The sequence below is a fragment of the Bombina bombina genome, chromosome 3, assembly GCF_027579735.1.
Source record: "Bombina bombina isolate aBomBom1 chromosome 3, aBomBom1.pri, whole genome shotgun sequence".
NCBI classification, from domain to species: domain Eukaryota; kingdom Metazoa; phylum Chordata; class Amphibia; order Anura; family Bombinatoridae; genus Bombina; species Bombina bombina.
In genome coordinates, this window is record NC_069501.1 from 22,664,762 (window position 1) to 22,682,061 (window position 17,300).

A 17,300-nucleotide genomic window follows, 5' to 3' on the forward strand; every position below is an offset into this window, starting at 1 on the left:
GTGACATGTATAAGTTTGCGTACGATGGGGCAAACGTAGTCCCCATCGCCGTACACTGATGCTGTCTATAGTATCTTCCTTCAAATAAAAAATAATTATGATTCAAAATAAATGATATTCCGTCAACCAAGAATTCTATTTGTTTTTCTGCAAATCTATTTTTACTGAGTGTGTCATTAATAACAGATACTCCTTTTTTATGGGGAATACTTGTGTATAACGATGAAACATCGCACGTGACCCAGATATAGCTTGATTCCCATTTAAAACCTTCAAATTTCTGAATAACATCTATCGTGTCTCTGAGATAGGCTCTCGTATTAGTGACAATAGGCTGTAAAAAATAATCAATATATTTAGATAGGTTGTCACATAGAGAGCCTATCCCAGAGACAATAGGTCTACCTGGGGGATGTTTGAGTCCTTGTGCACCTTGGGTAGGTGATAAAAACAAGATATTTTAGGGGCTACTTCATACAAGAAGTCTGTGGATTCACCTGTTTTAGAGGAGCAGCCGGATTCTTTTGTGTTTACACCAGCCACATATATGGACTTGAATATCTTCTATGTTTTTATGAATTGATATTGTTTACTAATTTGTATTATTATTATTTATTTAGTTGATCTTTGCACTAGCAAACAATATGTATTTTTGATATAGTTCATTTTTAGCTTTTAAATAGAGATTAGCGCTACTTCAGGTGTGTTGATTCATCACACCTAATTCTTTTTGCATTGAGACACATACATAAACATTGCTAAAGATGTATTTCTATATATATATAGATATGTTTATATATGTGTTCATATATATTAATGTATTTGTGTATATATGTATTTACAGTTATGTTCAAAGCGCCTCAGATGGGCAGGGTGTCAATGAAGAAGGTGTTATGTGATTAGTCTAGTTTATAGACATGTCAATGTGCAATTCACCGTTAAATTAAACAGATTTAATAATTAAAACTTTCGGTTCACATACATATTGGACTCGTGGTTGTGAGTACAAACAGAATTGCTTTTTTTTAAAATTACGGTTCCACAATTAAATGTGGATCCACAGATGTACAAATGAAATCAAATCAATCAATACAGTACAATAGAAAATTCCATAGTATAAAATATACAATTTCACAGTATAAAACGTATGATGCGTTGAGGCTAGCAGTATATGTGTATATATATATAGACATATACATATACCTATATTTTGTGGTAGTGCCTCCTAATTAGTAAAGAGCAAGCATAAGCTGGGGATATGCAGGTATTACCTTATGTGGTACAGTTGTAATGAAGTGCCTCTAGAAACGGCAAAGTACAGTCAAATGTGAAAAAATCCTGGTCAAATTGTGTGGTGAAAAACTGATGAAAAATAGTGCTGCACTAAGATGAAAAATATAAAAAATATGTGATATAAAATGTGTTAAAAAAGGCAAAATGTGAAAGATCTAAAAAATTATGAAAAAATATGAAAAAATTTAAAAAATATAACAAAAATAGTAAAATAAAAATAGTCAGTGGTTGTAATCCAAAGTAAGTTAGTAACTTAGGTTTTTCATGCTATTCAGGTTAACGCTAGAACAAAATAAGTAAATACGTGTTTTTGGAACTTGTAATACGAAGGCAACCCAACAATGGCAAGAGTGACAATCCAAGCAAAGTTTTTGCAATTTCGAAAAAAAAAATACTGTATGTATTCAGACCACAACGTTCATTCATTGTAAACATCAGAAGGGCTTGTTTGGCCTTAGACTGTAGTTTTTCCTGTCATCACATGTAACATCTCGATGACGTGTCCATTTTCCATGTTCACTTGGCTCAGCACTGCACTATACAACACTGAATGTGCTCATGTTCGCCTATAGTAATCTATTATCTTCAATATATATGGTGTCTTCTCCATCTGCAATAAAACAAAGCAAGACAAATGTAAAACGTTTAGCTTGTTTATACAAAACAACAAGTAGATCCAATATAAAGCATGAGATAAGGGTGAATTTAGCAACAAGAACACACAAGTTTGTCCCCAGACCTGTGAAGGAACCCACAGGTCATTGTACACTACACGTCTGAAACTCCAACAGCACAACCAACATCAGCACCATGGACAGCTGTTTCAGTAGCAGCAGAGGGCTTTGGGTATTTTTTATTCTACAGATTATTACAAGTGGCACACTATCGTTAGCACAAATTGTGATAACTTTAACGCGGTATTAGAAGTTGAAAGTAAACACAGCTGCTCGAGTGCATACTAAATTTGCGCTCGTCGGGTTTGTGCGAATGAATATATATATATAAAACAAAAAGAAGCAGGCACTCACCGGTATTTAAATAAAGCATATCTCTTAATCCCACAAGGTGTGACGTTTCTAAGTATTACCTCCTTCCTCAGACACCTACCTTGTCTGAGGAAGGAGGTAATACTTAGAAACGTCACACCTTGTGGGATTAAAAGATATCCTTTATTTAAATACCGGTGAGTGCCTGCTTCTTTTTGTTGTGTATGCTTTGTCTGCTGCAGAACCCCGGTCAAAGATTTGTGAGTGCCATACTCTGCCTGGAATTATATATATATATATATATATATATATATACACACACACACATCTAAATATGTGTATATATGTATACATGTGTATTTATGTGTTTATATGTGTATATATCTATACATACAAACACACACACATTTAGTGCACTTGGTTAAACAGTCAAGGTTAGCAAGTGAGCAATGAGTTAGATTTTTTTTAGATTCAGCTCTATTGAAGTCTATGGTTATGTATTCAAAGCATGTTTACATTGAATGCACATTCACTAAATGTTAAAATGGTCTCTGTGTAGTAACAGGTAAAATAATACATATTAAAACTACTTTTCACTATACATTCTGGAAGATTCTTAAACTGCTCATCTCACCACTGAAAGGTCTTAGACAGGTATGTGTGAAAAGATCATCTAAGAAGCATTAGAAACTCCTGGCGACGTTTCCCATTAAAGTACAGGTTACTCCCATGAACTCCCATGAAATGACTATACACTCACCGGCTACTTTATTAGGTCCACCTGTTCAATTGCTTGGTAAAACAAATTGCTAATCAGCCAATCACATGGCAGCAACTCAATGCATTTAGGCATCTAGACGTGGTGAAGAAGACTTGCTGAAGTTCAAACCGAGCATCAGAATGGTGAATAAAAGGGATTTAAGTGACTTTGAGCGTGGCAGGGTTGTTAGTATCAGACAAGCTGGTCTGAGTATTTAAAAATCTGCAGATCTACTGGGATTGTCACGCACAACCATCTCTAGGGTTTACAGAGAATGGTCTGAAAAAGAGAAAATATCCAGTGAGTGGCAGTTGTGTAGACGAAAATGCCCTGTTGAGGTCAGAGAAGAATGGGCAGACTGAAAGGCAACAGTAACTCAAATAACCACTTGTTACAACCAAGGTATGGAGAATACCATCTCTGAACGCACAACACGTCAAACGTTGAAGCAGATGGGCTACAGCAGCAGAAGACCACACCGTAAGTCACTCCTGTCAGCTAAGAACAGGAAACTGATGCTACAATTCACACAGGCTCACCAAATTGGACAATAGAAGATTAGAAAAATGTTGCCTGGTCTGATGAGTCTCAATTTCAGCTGCGACATTCAGAGGTTAGGGTCAGAATTTAGAGTAAACATCATGAAAGTATGGATCCATCCTGCCTTGTATCAACAGTTCAGGCTGGTTGTTTTGGTGTAATGGTGTGGGGGATATTTTCTTTCCATACTTTGGGCCCCTTAGCACCAATTGAGCATCGTTTAAACACCATTGCCTAGGGGAGTATTGTCGCTGACCATGTCCATCCCTTTATGACTACAGTGTACCCATCTTCTGATGGCTACTTCCAGCAGGATAATGCACCATCTCACAAAGCTCAAATCATCTCAAACTGATTTCTTGAACATGACAATGGGGCCGATTTAAGATTTTGCGGCACATGTCCGCTGCACATCTATAAATGCCGACAGCATAGGCTCTCAGAATTTATCATTGCACCAGCAGTTTTTGTGAACTGCTGATGCAATGCCGCCCCCTGCAGATTCGCAGCCAATCGGGCGCTAGCAGGGGGTGTCAATAAACTCGATCGTTTTGGATCGGGTTGATTTCCGGCAATGTCTGTCCGCCGCCTCAGAGCAGGCAGACAGGTTATGGAGCAGTGCTCTTTAGACTGCTGCTTCATAACTTTTGTTTCTGGCGAGCCTGAAGGTTTACCAGAAACAGGGGGCATCAAGCTCCATACAGAGCTTGATAAATATGCCCCAATGAGTTCACTGTACTCCAATGGCCTCCACAGTCACCAGATCTCAATACAATAGAGCACCTTTGGGATGTGGGGGAACGGGAGATTCGCATCATGGATGTGCAACCGACAAATCTGCAGCAACTGCGTGATGCTATCTGTCAATATAGACCAAAATGTCTGAGGAATGTTTCCAACACCTTGTTAAATCAATGCCACAAAGAATTAAGGCGGTTCTGAAGGCAAAACGGGGTACAAGCCAGTACTAGCAAGGTGTATCTAATAAAGTGGCCACTGAGTGTATGTTTGCTATATTTGTGATCAACATTGTTAATAACTAACCAACTAACTAATAATAATAATAAACCTTTATATGTTTGTATTAAACTGATGGTAAATTCAAGTACTCAGTCTAGCATCAGTCAATGCATCAATAAAAATAAGAACTGGTTTCATTCATGAAAAATGTCAACAATAAAATTAAATAATGTAATTTATAATGAACTGCTTCAATTCTAATGTAGGCTCCGGCACCCCCGCTACTCAGTGAATTTTTTTTCTATGACGTAAATGAAGGTGTCCAATTATATTTCTGGCATTCTAGAATGTTTGCGAGTAGTTATTTTGCACATGCGTTCCCTACATCACGGCTCTTCTCAGCATTCATGCAGCACAGGCACATTAGTGAATTTGAATAAATTAGTGCCCACAGCTCGTCAGATACGGAGCTCCGATTGCAGAGTGTCGCGCATACACAGAGAGAGGGTGGGACCACTCTCTAGCACTGAGCACAAACAGGAAAAATAACCAAGTTAGCGAATTGACTAGGTATTAGTTATATTTTTATAATATTAAGTATAACATTTACAATCACTTTAAACAGTAAAATAGTATATCATGTATTAAAGAAATCACGTTATTTAAATAAATGTGTGTTTTTTTGTCATGTTTTTTTTTAGGAAGAATATTTCATGTATGGGATAATATTATTATTATTATTAAAGGGACAGTCTAGGCCAAAATAAACTTTCATGATTCAGATAGAGCATGTAATTTTAAACAATTTTCCAATTTACTTTTATCACCAATTTTGCTTTGTTCTCTTGGTATTCTTAGTTGAAAGCTTAACCTAGGAGGTTCATATGCTAATTTCTTAGACCTTGAAGCCCAGCTCTTTCAGATTGCATTTTAACAGTTTTTCACCACTAGAGGGTGTTAGTTCACGTATTTCATATAGATAACACTGTGCTTGTGCACGTGAAGTAATCTGGGAGCAGGCACTGATTGGCTAGACTGCAAGTCTGTCAAAAGAACTGAAAAAAGGGGCAGTTTGCAGAGGCTTAGATACAAGATAATCACAGACGTTAAAAGTATATTTATATAACTGTGTTAGTTATGCAAAACTGGGAAATGGGTAATAAAGGGATTATCTATCTTTTAAAACAATAAAAATTCTGGTGTAGACTGTCCCTTTAAGTAGCACAGCTATTTCATTTTACTGAAGTGTGTTTGCTTTGCACTATGCAAAATGTGTTTTTTTAATGATGGCTTCGTTTTAATAGTGTATTTATATTTGCTATCAGTTTACACTATAATGTGTTTTATATCTAATATTGGCCTAGATTATGAGTTTTGCGTTAGAGGCTATGCGGTGCTAACGAGCAGTTTTGTCTAACCGCTCACTTACATGCAGCGCTGGTATTAAGAGTTTTCAGAAACCCGGCATTTAAAAGACAAGAAGTGAGGGTTGAGCAAAATTTTGCTCCTTACCGCACTGCAATACCAGTGCTGCTTAAGTCAGCGGTGAGCTGGTCGTATGTGCTCGTGCACGATTTCCCCATAGGAATCAACGGGGAGAGCCGGCTGAAAAAAAGTCTAACACCTGCAAAAAAGCAGCGAAAAACTCAGTAACGCAGCCCCATTGATTCTTATGGGGAAATAAAAGTTATGTCTACACCTAACACCCTAACATGAACCCAAGTCTAAACACCCCTAATCTTACACTTATTAACCCCTAATCTGCCACCCCCGAAATTGCCAACATCTACATTATTCTTATTAACCCCTAATCTGCCGCTCCGGACACCGCCGCCACCTACATTATACTTATGAACCCCTAATCTGCTACCCCCAATATCGCCGACACCTACATTATATTTATTAACCCCTAATCTGCTGCCCCCAATGTAGCCGCAACCTACCTACACTTATTAACCCCTAATCTGCCGCCCCAACATCGCTGACACTATAATAAACATATTAACCCCTTAACCGCCGCACCCCCGCCTCGCAAACATTAGTTAAATGTTATTAACCCCTATTCTGCCATCCCTAACATCGACGCCACCTACCTACCACATGTATTAACCCTTAATCTGCCGCCCCCAACATCGCCGCTATACTATGTTCCAATCAGCCAATAGAATGCAAGCTCAATCCTATTGGCTGATTAGATCAGCAAATAGGATTTTTTCGACCTTAATTCCGATTGGCTGATAAAATTTTATCAGCCAATTGGAATATAAGGGACGCCATCTTGGATGAGGTCACTTAAAGGTACCTTCATTCATCTTTAGTCGTCAGATGAAGAGGATGCTCCGCGTCGGATGTCTTGAAGATGGAACGCTCCGCGCTGGATGGATGAAGATAGAAGATGCCGTCTGGATGAAGACTTCTGCCCTTCTGGAGGACCACTTTGCCTGGCTTGGATGAAGACTTCTCCCGGCTTCGTTGAGGAATTCGGCCCGGTTGGATGAAGACTTCTCCCAGTAAGGTGATCTTCAAGGGGTTAGTGTTAGGTTTTTTTAAGGGGGTATTGGGTGGGTTTTAGAGTAGGGTTGGTTGTGTGGGTGGTGGGTTTTAATGTTGGGGGGGGGATTTGTCATTTTTTTTACAGGTAAAAGAGCTGATTACTTTGGGGCAATGCCCCGCAAAAGGCCCTTTTAAGGGCTATTTGTAATTTAGTGTAGGGTAGGGCTTTTTTTTATTTTGGGGGGCTTTTTTATTTTGTTAGGGGGATTAGATTAGGTGTAATTAGTTTAAAAATCTTGTAATTTGTTTATTATTTTCTGTAATTTAGTGGGGGGGGGGGTTTGTACTTTAGCTACTTTTATTTAATTGTATTTAATTTATGGAATTCATTTAATTATAGTGTAGTGTAAGGTGTTGGTGTAATTTAGGTTACATTTTATTTTACAGGTAAATTTGTCTTATTTTAGCTAGGTAGTTTATTAAATAGTTAATAACTATTTAGTAACTATTCTACCTAGTTAAAATAAATACAAACTTGCCTGTAAAATAAAAATAAAACCTAAGATAGATACAATGTAACTATTAGTTATATTGTAGCTATCTTAGGGTTTATTTTATAGGTATTTAGTTTTAAATAGGAATAATTTAGTTAACTATAGTAATTTTATTTAGATTTATTTAAATTATATTTAAGTTAGGGGGGGTTAGGGTTAGACTTAGGTTTAGGGGCTAATAAATTTAGAATAGTTGCTGCGATGTTGGGGGCAGCAGATTAGGGGTTCATAAGTATAATGTAGGTGGTGGCGGTGTCCGGCGCGGCAGATTAGGGGTTAATAATATAATGTAGGTGTCGGCGATGTTGGGGGCAGCAGATTAGGGGTTAATAAGTGTAAGATTAGCGGTGATTAGACTCGGGGTTCATGTTACGGTGTTAGGTGTAAACATAAATTTTATTTCCCCATAAGAATCAATGGGGCTGCGTTAGGAGCTAAACGCTTCTTTTTTGCAGGTGTTAGACTTTTTTTCAGCCGTCTCTCCCCGTTGATTTCTATGGGGAAATCATGCACGAGCACGTTACACCAGCTCACAGTTGACTTAAGCAGCGCTGGTATTGAAGTGAGATTTGGAGCAAAATTTTGCTCAACGCTCACTTTTTGTCTTTAAACGCTGGATTTGTAAAAACTCGTAATACCAGCGCTGTCTGTAAGTGAGCGGTGAGAGAAAACTGCTTGTTAGCACTGCATAGCCTCTAACGCAAAACTTGTAATCTAGTCAATTGTATTTATATCTGCTATTAGTTTACACTATACTGTAAGTGTTTTATAGCTAATATTGTATTTGTATCTGCTATCAGTTTACACTATAATGTAAGTGCTTTATATCTAATATTGTATTTGTATCTGCTATCAGTTTACGCTATACTGTAAGTGTTTTATATCTAAAATTGTATATTTATCTGCTATCAGTTTACCCTATACTGTGTTTTATATCTAATATTGTATTGTATCTGCTATCAGTTTACACTATACTGTAAGTGTTTTATATCTAATATTGTATTTTTATCTGATATCAGTTTACACTATACTATAAGTGTTTTATAGCTAATATTGTATTGTATCTGCTATCAGTTTACACTATACTGTAAGTGTTTTATATCTAATATTGTATTTGTATCGGCTATCAGTTTACACTAGACTGTAAGTGTTTTATATCTAATAGTGTATTTTTATCTGCTATCAGTTTACATATATTGTGTGTTTTATATCTAATATTGTATTTTTATCTGCTATCAATTTACACTATACTGTAAGTGTTTTATATCTAATATTGTAATTTTATCTGCTACCAGTTTACACTATACTGTAAGTGTTTTATATCTAATATTGTATTTGTATCTGCTATCAGTTTACGCTATACTGTAAGTGTTTTATATCTAATATTGTATTTGTATCTGCTATCAGTTTACGCTATACTGTAAGTGTTTTATATCTAATATTGTATTTTTATCTGCTATAAGTTTACGATATACTGTAACGGTTTGAGCTGTGCGGTGCAAATGAGCAGTTTTCTCTCACCGCTCACTTACATACAGCGCTGGTATTACAAGTTTTTACAAACCCGGCGTTAAAAGGCAAGAAGTGAGCGTAGAGCAAAATTTTCTTCCATATCTCACTTCAATACCAGCGCTGCTTAAGTCAGCGGTGAGCTGGTCGTACGTGTTCATGCACGATTTCCCCAGCCAGCTTAAAAAAAGTCTAACACCTGCAATAAAGCAGCGTAAAACTCAATAACGCAGCCCCATTGATTCCTATGGGGAAATAAAATGTATGTTTACACCTAACACCCTAACATGAACCCTGAGTCTAAACACCCCTAATCTTACACTTATTAACCCCTAATCTGCCTCCCCCGACATCTACATTATGCCTATTAACCCCTAAACCGCCGCTCCAGACACCGCCACCACCTACATTATACTTATGAACCCCTAATCTGCTGCCCCCAACATCACCGACACCTACATAATATTTATTAACCACTAATCTGCCGCCCCCAATGTCGCTGCAACCTACCTACATTTATTAACCCCTAATCTGCTGCCCCCAACGTCGCCGCCACTATAATAAACATATTAACCCTTAAACCGCCGCACTCCTGCCTTTCAAACATTAGTTAAATATTATTAACCACTAATCTGCCGTCCCTAACATTGACGCCACCTACCTACATTTATTAACCCCTAATCTGCCGCCCCCAATGTCGCCTCCACTATACTAAATGCATTAACACCTAAACCTAAGTCTAACCCTAACACCCCCTAACTTAAATATAATTTAAATAAATCTAACTAAAAATTCCTATCATTAACTAAATTATTCCTATTTAAAACGAAATACTTACCTATAAAATAAACCCTAAGCTAGCTACAATATAACTAATAGTTACATTGTAGCTATCTTAGGGTTTATTTTTATTTTACAGGCAAGTTTGTATTTATTTTAACTAGGTAGAATAGTTATTAAATAGTTATTAACTATTTAATAACTACCTAGTTAAAATAAATACAAAAGTACCTGTAAAACAAAACCTAACCTAAGTTACAATAACACCTAAACTACACTATAAATAAATTAACTAAATTAACAACAATTAAATAAATTAAATTAAATTAGCAAAAGTACAACCCCCCCCCCCCCACTAAATTAAAGAAAATAATAAACAAATTACAAGATATTTAAACCAATTACACCTAATCTAATGCCCTTTTGCGGGGCATTGCCCCAAAGTAATCAGCTCTTTTACCTGTAAAAAAAAATACAAATAAACCCCCCAACAGTAAAACCAACCAACTCCGCAAATAAAATACTATCTAAAAAAACCTAAGCTCTCCATTGCCCTGAAAAGGGCATTTGGATGGACATTGCCCTTAAAAGGGCAGTTAGCTATTTTGTGGCCCAAACCCTAACCTAAAAATAAAACCCACCCAATACACCCTTAAAAAATCCTAACACTAACCCCCTGAAGATCGACTTACAGTTCTGAAGACCGGACATCCATCCTCAAGGAAGCGGCAGAAGTCTTCATCCAACCAGGCCGAAGTCCTTAACGAAGCCGGGAGAAGTCTTCATCCAAGCCAGGCGAAGTGGTCCTCCAGACGGGCAAAAGTCTTCATCCAAGCCAGGCGAAGTGGTCCTCCAGACGGGCAGAAGTCTTCATCCAGACGGCATCTTCTATCTTCATCCATCCGACGCGGAACGGGTCCATCTTCAAGACATCCGACGCGGACCATCCTCTTCATCCGACGACAACCCGACGAATGAAGGTTCCTTTAAGTGACGTCATCCAAGATGGCATCCCTTAGATTCCAATTGGCTGATAGAATTCTATCAGCCAATAGGATTGAACTTCAATCCTATTGGCTGATCAAATCAGCCAATAGGATTGAGCTGGCATTCTATTGGCTGTTTCTATCTTAACTCCGATTGGCTGATAGAATTCATCAGCCAATCGGAATCTAAGGGACGCCATCTTAGATGACGTCACTTAAAGGTACCTTCATTCGTCGTTAGTCTGTCGGCAGAAGAGGATGCTCCGCGTCAGATGTCATGAAGATGGACCCGTTCTGCGCCGGATGGATGAAGATAGAAGATGCCGTCTGGATGAAGACTTCTGCCCGTCTGAAAGACCACTTTGCCTGGCTTGGATGAAGACTTCTCCCGGCTTCATTGAGGACTTCGGCCCGGCTTGGATGAAGACGTCTCCCGGTAAGTCGATCTTCAGGGGGTTAGTGTTAGGATTTTTTTAAGGGTGTATTGGGTGGGTTTTATTTTTAGGTTAGGGACTTTGGGCGGCAAAAGAGCTAACTGCGCTTTTAAGGGCAATGCCCATCCAAATGCCCTTTTCAGGGCAATGGGGAGCTTAGGTTTTTTTAGATAGCATTTTATTTTGGGGGTTGGTTGTGTGGGTGGTGGGTTTTACTGTTGGGGGGGTTTACAGGTAAAAGAGTTGTTTACTTTGGGGCAATGCCCCCGCAAAAGGCCCTTTTAAGGGCTATTGGTAGTTTAGGCTAGGGTTTTTTTTTATTTTGGGGGGGCTTTTTTATTTTAATAGGGCTATTAGATTAGGTGTAATTAGTTTAAATATCTGTAATTTGTAAATTATTTTCTGTAATTTAGTGTTTAATTGTTTTTGTACTTTTGCTAATTTAATTTAATTCAGCTAATTGTATGTAATTTATTTAATTGTATTTAATTTAGTAAATTTATTTAATTATAGTGTAATGTTAGGTGTTATTGTAACTTAGGTTAGGTTTCATTTTACAGGTACTTTTGTATTTATTTTAGCTAGGTAGTTATTAAATAATTAATAACTATTTAATAACTATTCTACCTAGTTAAAATAAATACAAACTTGCCTGTAAAATAAAAATAAACCCTAAGCTAGCTACAATGTAACTATTAGTTATATTGTAGCTAGCTTAGGGTTTATTTTATAGGTATTTCGTTTTAAATAAGAATAATTTAGTTAATGATAGGAATATTTATTTAGATTTATTTAAATTATATTTAAGTAAGGGGGTGTTCGTTTTACGGTTAGACTTAGGGGTTAATAACTTTAATATAGTGGCGGCGACGTTAGTGGCAGCATATTAGGGGTTAATAATATAATGTAGGTGTCGGCGATGTTGGGGGCAGCAGATTAGGGGTTCATAAATATAATGTAGGTGGCGGTGGTGTCCGAAGCGGCAGATAAGGGGTTACAAATTTTATTATAGTGTTTCTGATGCGGGAGGTCCTCGGTTTAGGGGTTAATAGGTAGTTTATGGGTGTTAATGTACTTTTTAGCACTTTAGTTATGAGTTTTATTCTACAGTGTTGTAGTGTAAAACTCATAACTATTGACTTTTAAATGCGAAACGAAGTTTACGTAAGTCGTTTTGCGGTAAGGCCAAAACAAGTGTGCGGTACACCTAAACCTGCAAGACTCGTAATACCAGCGGGCATAAAAAAGCAGCGTTAGGACCTCTTAACGCTGCTTTTTTACCCTAACGCACAACTCGTAATCTAGCCAATTGTATTTTTATCTGCTATCAGTTTACGCTATACTGTAAGTGCTTTATATCTAATATTGTATTTATCTGCCATCAGTTTACACTATACTGTAAGTGCTTTATATCTAATATTGTATTTGTATCTGCTATCAGTTTACACTATACTGTAAGTGTTTTATATCTAATAATTTATTTTTATCTGCTATCAGTTTACACTATACTGTAAGTGTTTTATATCTTATAGTGTATTTTTATCTGCTATCAAATTACACTATACTGTAAGTGTTTTATATCCAATATTGTATTTATATCTGCTATCAGTTTACACTATACTGTAAATGTTTTATATCTAATAGTGTATTTTTATCTGCTATCAGTTTACACTATACTGTAAGTGTTTTATATCTATTATTGTATTTTATCTGCTATCAGTTTACACTATACTGTAAGTGTTTTATATCTAATATAGTATTTTATCTGCTATCAGTTTACACTATACTGTGTTTTATAGCTAATATTGTATTTGTATCTGCTATCAGTTTACACTATACTGTGTTTTATATCTAATATTGTATTTGTATCTGCTATCAGTTTACACTATACTGTAAATGTTTTATATCTAATAGTGTATTTTTATCTGCTATCAGTTTACACTATACTGTAAATGTTTTATATCCAATATTGTATTTATATCTGCTATCAGTTTACACTATACTGTAAATGTTTTATATCTAATAGTGTATTTTTATCTGCTATCAGTTTACACTATACTATAAGTGTTTAATATCTAATATTGTATTTTATCTGCTACCAGTTTACACTATACTGTAAGTGTTTTATATCTAATATTGTATTTATATCTGCTATCAGTTTACACTATACTGTAAGTGTTTTAGCTCTGTTCTGACCACTCTGTAGCAGACATGTTCTGTATTAATAACTCACTTGTTACTGTGTGGCCACAAAATATAAAAATAAACCCATTTGGTACTGTGTAAACTTACTTCGATACTTTTCTATTACAGTTACACTGTAGCAAATGTGCTCTGTTTTTAAAACACATTTGGTACAGCGCTTTTGTATAATAACAGTATCAAAATAATTCTACACAGTACTGAATGCATTTATTCTAATAAACCTGTTATTAATATAGAACACATTTGGTACAGTGCAGCTACCATATTAAAACTAAACAACTTACAGAATAGTGTAAATTGATAGCTACTATAAAAATACAATATTGAAAAAAAAACATTTTACATGGAGCAAACTGAAAAAATGCGTTTTAGTAAAATGAAAAAGCCGCGGCCACTGTTATTTGTTGTTAATAACTTGTACATAAATTCTTCCTCCTTAAAAAGAAAAAACAGCACTTCCTCCCCTCATATTCCCGGAATAGTACTGTAGTTTCTATAGAGTTCTTCAGCTCTTCCTCCCCTCATATTCCCGGAATAGTACTGTAGTTTCTATAGAGTTCTTCAGCTCTTCCTCCCCTCATATTCCCGGAATAGTACTGTAGTTTCTATAGAGTTCTTCAGCACTTCCTCCCCTCATATTCCCGGAATAGTACTGTAGTTTCTATAGAGTTCTTCAGCTCTTCCTCCCCTCATATTCCCGGAATAGTACTGTAGTTTCTATAGAGTTCTTCAGCTCTTCCTCCCCTCATATTCCCGGAATAGTACTGTAGTTTCTATAGAGTTCTTCAGCACTTCCTCCCCTCATATTCCCGGAATAGTACTGTAGTTTCTATAGAGTTCTTCAGCTCTTCCTCCCCTCATATTCCCGGAATAGTACTGTAGTTTCTATAGAGTTCTTCAGCTCTTCCTCCCCTCACACTCTAGAATAGTACTGTAGTTTCTATAGAGTTCTTCAGCTCTTCCTCCCCTCATATTCCCGGAATAGTACTGTAGTTTCTATAGAGTTCTTCAGCTCTTCCTCCCCTCACACTCTAGAATAGTACTGTAGTTTCTATAGAGTTCTTCAGCTCTTCCTCCCCTCATATTCCCGGAATAGTACTGTAGTTTCTATAGAGTTCTTCAGCACTTCCTCCCCTCATATTCCCGGAATAGTACTGTAGTTTCTATAGAGTTCTTCAGCACTTCCTCCCCTCATATTCCCGGAATAGTACTGTAGTTTCTATAGAGTTCTTCAGCTCTTCCTCCCCTCACACTCTAGAATAGTACTGTAGTTTCTATAGAGTTCTTCAGCACTTCCTCCCCTCATATTCCCGGAATAGTACTGTAGTTTCTATAGAGTTCTTCAGCTCTTCCTCTCCTCATATTCCCGGAATAGTACTGTAGTTTCTATAGAGTTCTTCAGCTCTTCCTCCCCTCATATTCCCGGAATAGTACTGTAGTTTCTATAGAGTTCTTCAGCTCTTCCTCCCCTCATATTCCCGGAATAGTACTGTAGTTTCTATAGAGTTCTTCAGCTCTTCCTCCCCTCATATTCCCGGAATAGTACTGTAGTTTCTATAGAGTTCTTCAGCTCTTCCTCCCCTCATATTCCCGGAATAGTACTGTAGTTTCTATAGAGTTCTTCAGCTCTTCCTCCCCTCATATTCCCTGAATAGTACTGTAGTTTCTATAGAGTTCTTCAGCACTTCCTCCCCTCATATTCCCGGAATAGTACTGTAGTTTCTATAGAGTTCTTCAGCTCTTCCTCCCCTCATATTCCCTGAATAGTACTGTAGTTTCTATAGAGTTCTTCAGCTCTTCCTCCCCTCATATTCCCGGAATAGTACTGTAGTTTCTATAGAGTTCTTCAGCACTTCCTCCCCTCATATTCCCGGAATAGTACTGTAGTTTCTATAGAGTTCTTCAGCTCTTCCTCCCCTCATATTCCCGGAATAGTACTGTAGTTTCTATAGAGTTCTTCAGCTCTTCCTCCCCTCACACTCTAGAATAGTACTGTAGTTTCTATAGAGTTCTTCAGCTCTTCCTCCCCTCATATTCCCGGAATAGTACTGTAGTTTCTATAGAGTTCTTCAGCACTTCCTCCCCTCATATTCCCGGAATAGTACTGTAGTTTCTATAGAGTTCTTCAGCACTTCCTCCCCTCATATTCCCGGAATAGTACTGTAGTTTCTATAGAGTTCTTCAGCTCTTCCTCCCCTCACACTCTAGAATAGTACTGTAGTTTCTATAGAGTTCTTCAGCACTTCCTCCCCTCATATTCCCGGAATAGTACTGTAGTTTCTATAGAGTTCTTCAGCTCTTCCTCCCCTCATATTCCCGGAATAGTACTGTAGTTTCTATAGAGTTCTTCAGCTCTTCCTCCCCTCATATTCCCGGAATAGTACTGTAGTTTCTATAGAGTTCTTCAGCTCTTCCTCCCCTCATATTCCCGGAATAGTACTGTAGTTTCTATAGAGTTCTTCAGCTCTTCCTCCCCTCATATTCCCGGAATAGTACTGTAGTTTCTATAGAGTTCTTCAGCTCTTCCTCCCCTCATATTCCCGGAATAGTACTGTAGTTTCTATAGAGTTCTTCAGCTCTTCCTCCCCTCATATTCCCTGAATAGTACTGTAGTTTCTATAGAGTTCTTCAGCACTTCCTCCCCTCATATTCCCGGAATAGTACTGTAGTTTCTATAGAGTTCTTCAGCTCTTCCTCCCCTCATATTCCCTGAATAGTACTGTAGTTTCTATAGAGTTCTTCAGCTCTTCCTCCCCTCATATTCCCGGAATAGTACTGTAGTTTCTATAGAGTTCTTCAGCACTTCCTCCCCTCATATTCCCGGAATAGTACTGTAGTTTCTATAGAGTTCTTCAGCTCTTCCTCCCCTCATATTCCCGGAATAGTACTGTAGTTTCTATAGAGTTCTTCAGCTCTTCCTCCCCTCATATTCCCTGAATAGTACTGTAGTTTCTATAGAGTTCTTCAGCTCTTCCTCCCCTCACACTCTGGAATAGTACTGTAGTTTCTATAGAGTTCTTCAGCTCTTCCTCCCCTCACACTCTAGAATAGTACTGTAGTTTCTATAGAGTTCTTCAGCTCTTCCTCCCCTCACACTCTAGAATAGTACTGTAGTTTCTATAGAGTTCTTCAGCTCTTCCTCCCCTCACACTCTAGAATAGTACTGTAGTTTCTATAGAGTTCTTCAGCTCTTCCTCCCCTCACACTCTAGAATAGTACTGTAGTTTCTATAGAGTTCTTCAGCTCTTCCTCCCCTCATATTCCCGGAATAGTACTGTAGTTTCTATAGAGTTCTTCAGCACTTCCTCCCCTCATATTCCCGGAATAGTACTGTAGTTTCTATAGAGTTCTTCAGCTCTTCCTCCCCTCACACTCTAGAATAGTACTGTAGTTTCTATAGAGTTCTTCAGCTCTTCCTCCCCTCACACTCTAGAATAGTACTGTAGTTTCTATAGAGTTCTTCAGCTCTTCCTCCCCTCACACTCTAGAATAGTACTGTAGTTTCTATAGAGTTCTTCAGCTCTTCCTCCCCTCACACTCTAGAATAGTACTGTAGTTTCTATAGAGTTCTTCAGCTCTTCCTCCCCTCACACTCTAGAATAGTACTGTAGTTTCTATAGAGTTCTTCAGCTCTTCCTCCCCTCATATTCCCGGAATAGTACTGTAGTTTCTATAGAGTTCTTCAGCTCTTCCTCCCCTCATATTCCCGGAATAGTACTGTAGTTTCTATAGAGTTCTTCAGCACTTCCTCCCCTCATATTCCCGGAATAGTACTGTAGTTTCTATAGAGTTCTTCAGCT

At 37.5% G+C, this 17,300-nt stretch overlaps 1 protein-coding gene across 2 annotated transcripts in view; it reads right to left on the minus strand.

Annotated features, from left to right (window-relative positions):
- Positions 1 to 938: 938 nt before the first annotated feature.
- Positions 939 to 17,300, minus strand: part of LOC128652801 (butyrophilin-like protein 2) — a 304,879-nt gene continuing 288,517 nt past the window's right edge. For both annotated transcript variants that reach the window (XM_053705742.1, XM_053705743.1), the window contains one exon: positions 939 to 1,903. In XM_053705742.1, the coding sequence (XP_053561717.1) occupies positions 1,860 to 1,903 (44 nt within the window). In that variant the 3' untranslated portion in view covers positions 939 to 1,859. The remainder of the gene's footprint in view (positions 1,904 to 17,300) is intronic.